General features: G+C 44.1%; 1 protein-coding gene across 1 annotated transcript; it reads left to right on the top strand.

Annotated features, from left to right (window-relative positions):
* The first annotated feature begins 211 nt into the window (after window positions 1-211).
* LOC109423835 (basic proline-rich protein-like) lies at window positions 212-6,856 on the top strand. Its single transcript, XM_062858815.1, has 3 exons — window positions 212-351; window positions 429-723; window positions 799-6,856. The coding sequence occupies exon 3, from the start codon at window positions 3,347-3,349 to the stop codon at window positions 4,775-4,777; it is 1,431 nt and encodes a 476-aa protein (XP_062714799.1). The 5' UTR covers window positions 212-351; window positions 429-723; window positions 799-3,346; the 3' UTR covers window positions 4,778-6,856.
* The last annotated feature ends 20 nt before the right edge of the window (window positions 6,857-6,876 follow it).

The raw sequence follows: 6,876 nt of genomic DNA, 5'->3' as shown, positions 1-6,876 counted from the left end.
TCCTTGATTTTAATCCGAGATTTAACTTTAGTACGCCGATTTCGGCGCATTTAAATTAATCCTAGATTTGCAAAAAAGGTGGCTGCGTGCTTAGATATGAACAAACGCACACTACTGCATCGTGAACGTCAAAAGATAAAAACAAAAAACGAGAAAAACAACGTTTTTCGAGTGATTGCTCGTGGTACCCAACAGAACGAACAGAACCACTGTTAATTCTCCGCTTTTCCTTTGTGCTACATCGGATCCGTGATTGTCACCATATCGACGATTTGCGGAAAATAGTAATTTTAACCCGTATCCCCCGCTTGGCACCCTGAAGTTCCTGGACGATTTTCGAAACAGTGACAGGTGAGTATCGCACTCCTGGATTCCTGAAATAATGTCTGCACCGAAATAGATATTTATTGAGAACTTTTCCTTTGCAGAGAAGTGCCAGAGCTGCTGGCTGAGGCATATTTCTTGACTCTTGAGTATCCCGGAGGATAAGAGCCGTATCTCGGATGGTGTTTTACATTGTTGGCAAACTGCAAGGAGACAGGAGGACAGACGTTTTACTCAGAATGTTGGAATAAAACCGAAGCATTCCGGTGATGTTCAGAGGAACAATTTAGATGCATATCGTGGTGATGCAATGCAGCCGACCGCGGTGCGGAAGAATGGGACCAAATTTGTACGGCGCAGCTGCTTCCTACTTCCGATAAACGAACAAACGGATTGCCGGTAAGCAAAACTCAAAATAAATTGACTGTAGTGCGTGTATCATTTTGATCATGCTTCCTCCGTTTCATTCTACAGGAATGCAAAAAATCACCTGGAGCTATCACGAGCCCTCGAGGCTCGTCTGGACTATCCACGACACCAACCAAGACGCATGTTCCTAGATTGCTCGATGGGAAAATCATTGAAGATTACGAAATAACGAACAGAGGTTTCCATATTGTTTGAACATTCTAACCCTTTTCAAACGAGTGTAGGCAAATGGCAATAAATTAAGATGTGTACAACAACAACAATCATTTTCTGCCATGAACATTCAATCAATGTTGAATTGTATTCGACATACCCGAAGGTCCAAATTATATGTAATAAATCTCAAAACATCCGAAATGCTTCATCCAGATAATCGTACAGATTGCAAAAGGCGTACCGAAAGAGGATTGGGTCCAGGGATTGCTCCAAAAAATACTCAAGGTATTGCTGCAGGTTTCCATCAGAGATTGCTCCAGAAATTCCTATAAAAATTCTTCCAGAGATTTCTCAGAAATTCCTTCAGATTCCTCCAGGAATTCCTTCGAGGTTTCCTCCAGGAATTTTTTCAAAGGCTCCTCCAAGAATACCTCCAGGCATTCGTCCTGTGATGCCTCCAGGAATTTCTTCAAAGATTTCTCCAAAAATGCCTAGAGGGATTTATCCTGGGATTCCTCCATGAATACCGCCGGTAAATCTTCCAGATTCCTCCAGAAATTCTTCCTGGGATTTCTTCAGGAATTTTTGTTGGAATTCTCCAGGAATATTTCCAGGGATTCCTCCCGGAATACCGCCGATACACCTTCCAAAATATCCACATGGAATTCGTCCAGGAATTCCCGCCGAGATTCCTCCAGGAATTCCTCCGGGGATTCCTCCAGATCTAGAATTTTTTCCGGGAATTCCTCCAAGAACTCCTTCGGGGGTTCATTCAGGAATTTCTTCAAAGACTCCTCCAGGGCTGCCTGCTGGAATTTCTCCAGGGATTCTTCTAGGAATACCTCCAGGGATTCTTCAAGGAATTCCTTCAGGCATGCCCGTAACTACAGCGCAATTGGCCCCTCAATTTCAATGTCGTGCACGCTTGTTATACACTACTGCCAGCGTGCCTGACATTGGAACTGAGGGGCCAAATGGGTTGTTATATGCATGTCTCCGGGGATTTCTCCAGGTATATCTCCAGGGATTCATCCTAGGATTCCTTCATGAGTTTCTTCAAAAAATCCTCCAAAAGTACCTCCAGGGATTTCTCCAGGCATTCCTCCAGGAACATCTCCAGGGATTCATTCTGGGATTCCTCCAATAATTCCTCCAGGGATTCCCTGGAACTCCGTCCGGAATTTCTTCAGAGATTCCTCCAAAAATTCCTCCAGGGATGTCTCCAGAAATTCCTCTAGGGATTTCTCCACATATCCATCCTGGGATTCCTCCAGGAATTTCTTCAAAGATTCCTCCAAAAATACCTCCAGGGATTTCTCCAGGAATTCCTCCAGAGATTCCTTCAGGAATTCCTCCAGGGACTTCTACAGGAATTTCTCCAGGGATTCCTTCAGGAATTCCTCCAGGATTCCTCCAAACATTCATTCAGGAATTTTTTTCAGAAATTCCTCCAGGGATTCCTCCAAGAATACCTCCAGGGATTCATCCTGGGAATCCTCCAGGAATTTCTTTAAAGACTCCTCCAGGAATTCCTCTAGGCCAGGGATTTCTCCAGAAATTTCTTTAAAGATTTCTCCAGGAATTTCTTTTAAGATTCCTCCAAAATTACCTCCAAGGATTCCTCCAGGAATACCGCCGATAAAAATCTTACAAAAATTTTTACCAGGAATTCCCGCAGAGATTCCTCCAGAAATTCTGTCTGGGATTTCTTCAGGAATTTTTCTTGAGTACTACAGGAATACCGACGATAAATCTTTCAAAACATCCACATGGAATTCATCCAGGAATTCCCGCCGAGATTCCTCCAGGAATACCACCAGGAATTCCTCCAGGGATTCCTTTAGAAATTTCTCCGGGGATCCCTCCAAAAATTCCTCCTTAAATTCATCTAGGAATTTCTTCAAAGACTCCTCCAGGGCTGCCTTCAGGAATTCTTCCAGGGATTCCTCTAGGAATACCTCCAGGGATTCTTCAATGAATTCCTCCGGTGATTCCTCCAGGAATATTTTCAAAGATTCCTCCAGTAATACTTCCAGGAATTATTCCACGGACTCCTCCAGAAATTTCTCTAGGAAATCCTCCAGGGATTCCTCCAAAAATTCCTCCAGGAATTTCTTCAGAGATTTCTCCAAAAACACCTCCAGGGATTTCTCCAGGGATTTCTTTATTAACTGCTTAAGGAATTCCTCCAGGCCAGGAATTTCTCCAGGGATTCCTCTAGGAATACCACCGATGAATCTTCCAAAATTTCCACCAGAAATTCCCACAGAGATTTCTCCAGAAATTCTTCCTGGGAATTTTTCAGAATATTTTGTTGGAACTCTCCAGGAATATTTCAGGAATTGCTCCCGGAATACCGCCCATAAATCTTCCAAAATATCCACAGGGAATTCATCAAGGAATTCCCGCCGAGATACCTCCAGAAATACCAACAGGAATGCCTCCGGAGATTCCTCTAGAAATTTCTCCGAGGATCCCTCCAAGAATTCTTCCGGGGATTAATCCAGGAATTTCTTCAAAGGCTCCTCTAAAGCTGCCTCCAAGAATTCCCCCAGGGACTCCTCTAGGAATACCTCCAGGGATTCTGCAAAGAATTCCTCCGCGGATTCCTCCAGAAATTTCTTCGAAGATTCCTCCAGAAATACCTCCAGAAATTATTCCAGGGACTCCTCCAGGATTTTCTCCAGGGATTCCTACAGGAATTCCTCCAGGAGTTCTTCCAGGAATTCCTCCAAGGATTCAACCAGGGATTCCTCCAGGAATTTTTCCAGGGATTCCTCCAGGAATTCCTCCATCGATTCCTCCAGGAATTCCTCCAGTGATTCCTCCAGCAATTCCTCCAGGAATTCCTCCAGGAATTCCTCCAGGGACTTCTCCAGGAATTCCTCCAGGAATTTCTCCGGGGATTTCTCCAGGAATTCCCCCAGGAACACATCCAGGGATTCATCCTGGGATTCCTCCAAAAATTCTTCCAGGGATTCCTCCAGGAATTCCTCCAGGGATTCTTCCAGGAATTCCTCCAAGGTTACCTCCAAAAATTTCTCCTGTAATTGCTCGTGGGATTCCTCCAAGAATACCTCCAGGGATTCCTTCAGGAATTCCTCCAGGGATTCTTCCAGGAATTCCTCCAGGAATTTCTCCATGGATTCCTCCAAAAAATCCTCCAGGGATTTCTGCAGAAATTCCTCCAGTGATTTCCCCAAGGATTCCTCCAGGAATACCTCCAGGGATTTCTCCAAGGATTCCTCCAGGAATTCCTCCAGGGATTCTTCCAGGAATTCCTCCAGGAATTTCTCCATGGATTCCTCCAGTGATTTCTCCAGGGATTCCTCCAGGAATACCTCCAGGGATTTTTCCAAGGATTCCTCCAGGAATACCTCCTGGGATTCATCCTGGGATTCCTCCAAAAATTCCTCCAGGGATTGCTCCAGGAATTTCTTCAAGGATTCTTCCAAAAATACCAAAAAATCCACCAGGAATTCCCGCAGAGATTCCTCTTGAAATTCTTCCTGGGGTAGCTTCAGGAATTTTTCTTGGAATACTACCGCCGATAAATCTCCCAAAATATCCACATGAAATTCATCCAGGAATTCCCGCCAGGAATTCCCCCAGGAATTCTCCAGGGATTTCTCCAGAAATTTGTACAGAGATTACTCCAGTAATCCCTCCAGGGACTCCAGGAATTTCTCCTGGAATTCCTCCAGGAAATTCACCAGGGATTCCTCCAGGACTTCCTCTTGGGATTCCTCCAGGGATTTCTCCAAGAATTCTTCTGGGGATTCCTTCACAATATTTTTCCGGGATTTCATCAAGAATTCCACAGGAATTTAGATGGAATTCTCGGATAAATTTTAGAAGGAATTTCTAGAGAAATTCCAGCATTTTCTGCAGAAATTTCTGAAGGAATTCCAGGAAGAATTTCTGGAGAGATTCCTGGCGAATTTTTCTGAAGAATTCCTATAGGTATTTCTTTAGGGTTTCCCGGAGAAATTTTTGGAGAATTTCCCAGACGAGTTTTTAGAGGAATTTCCGGAAGAATTACTGAAAAAATTCCTAAAATAATGTGTGGATAAATTCTTGGAATATTTCCCGGAGGACTTTCTAAAGGAAGAAATAAAAAAAAATCTGGTGGCATTTACGAAGAAATTCCCGGAGGAATTCTGAGAGGTATCTCAGGAAGAGTTCCCATAGAAGTTTCCGTTGGAATTCTCGAAGAAATTTCTGGGGAAATGCCTGGAGGAATTTCTAAAGGAATACCTAGAGGAATTTATCCTGGATCTTTTTTCAGAAATTCTTTAAAAAATCCTCGATGAATCCTTCCAAAAATTCTTCCGGACATTCCTCCAGAATTTTCTTCAGAAATTGCTTTAGGAATTCCTACAAAAATTCTTTGAGAATTTTCTCCAGGAAATCTTTCAAAAGTTTTTCCTGGAATTCTCACATTGTCAAAAGATTACAGGATTTCCTTCAAAAATTCCGAGGGGGGTTCCTCCGAGAACACCGAAACATATTCTTCAGGGAATTTCAACAGGGATTGCTACGGAAATTTCGTAACTCCTAAGGAATCCCAGGAAAAATTCCTGGTAGAATTTTTGGAGGAATTCCACGAGGAATCCCTGGAGAAATGTCTGGAGGAATCCTCGAAAAATTTCCTGCAGGAATTCCAGGAGAAATCCGAGGAGGCATTCCTTGAGAAATCTCGGGAGGATTTCCTTGAGGAGTCCCGGAAGGAGTTCATGGAGGAATCCCTTAAGAAAGCCCTAGAAGATTTCCTGGTGGATTTTATGAAACAATCCCTGGAAGAATTCCTGGATGATTTTCTGGAGAAATCCTTGAAGTTGTTTATGGAGGAATCCCTATTAGAAGCCATGGAGGGTTTCCTTGAGAAATCCATGGGGGAATTCCCAGAGAAATCCCTTGAGGAACTTCTGGAAAAATCCATAGCGAAGTTTTGGAGGCATCTTTGAAAGAATTTCTAGAGAAATTCCAAGAGGAATACATGGAGGAATTTCTAGAGGAATCAATGGAGGATTTCTTGGAGGAATCCCTGGAAAAGTTCCCGGAGGAATACCTGGGGGAATTCCCGGAAAAATCCCTGGGGCAATTACCGGAGGAATCCCTGGGAGGATTTCCGGAGAAATCCCTGGGGGAATTCCCGGAGGAATCCCTGGGGGAATTCCCGGAGGAATCCCTGGGGGAATTCCCGGAGGAATCCCTGGGGGAATTCCCGGCGGAATCCCTGGAGAAATTCCTGGATGAATTCCAGGGAATCCCTGGAGGAATTCCTGGAAGAACTCCTTGAGGAATCCCTGGAAAAGTCCCTGGAGGAATTACTGGAAGAATTCCTTGAGAAATTCCTGGAGGAATTTTTGGAGGAATCTTTGAAGAAATCCCTGCAGGAATCCCAGGATGAATTCCTGGAGGTATCCCTGGAGAAATCCCTGGAGGTATTCCTGGAGGAATCCCTGGAGAAATCCCTGAAGGAATTTCTGCAGAAATCCCTGGAGGATTTTTGGAGGAATCCCTGGAGAAATTCCTGAGAATCCCTGAAGGAATCCCTGGAGGATTTTTTGAAGGACTCCCAGGATGAATCCCTGGATGTCTTCCTGGAGGAATTCCTGGAGAAATCCCTGGAGGTATTTTTTGAGGAATCTTTGAAGAAATTCCTGCAGGAATCCCAGGATGAATCCCTGGAGGTATTCCTGGAGGAATCCCTGGAGAAATTTCAGGATAAATTTTTGGAGGTAACCCTGGAAGAATTCCTGAAGGAATCCCCGGAGAAATTCCTGGCGGAATTCTTGGACAGAATCCTGGCGGAACTCCTGCAGAAATTCCTGGCGGAATTCCTGGAGAAGTCCCTGGAGGAATTCCTTGAGGAATTCCTGGAGGAATCACTGGAGGAATCCATGGAGGAATTCCTGGAGGAATCCTTGGAAAAATTTCTGGAGGTATTTCTGGAGGAATCTT

The sequence above is a fragment of the Aedes albopictus genome, chromosome 3 (assembly GCF_035046485.1).
Source record: "Aedes albopictus strain Foshan chromosome 3, AalbF5, whole genome shotgun sequence".
NCBI classification, from domain to species: domain Eukaryota; kingdom Metazoa; phylum Arthropoda; class Insecta; order Diptera; family Culicidae; genus Aedes; species Aedes albopictus.
Note: the sequence above shows the minus strand (reverse complement) of the source record. Positions and strands in the feature narration are given on the sequence as shown.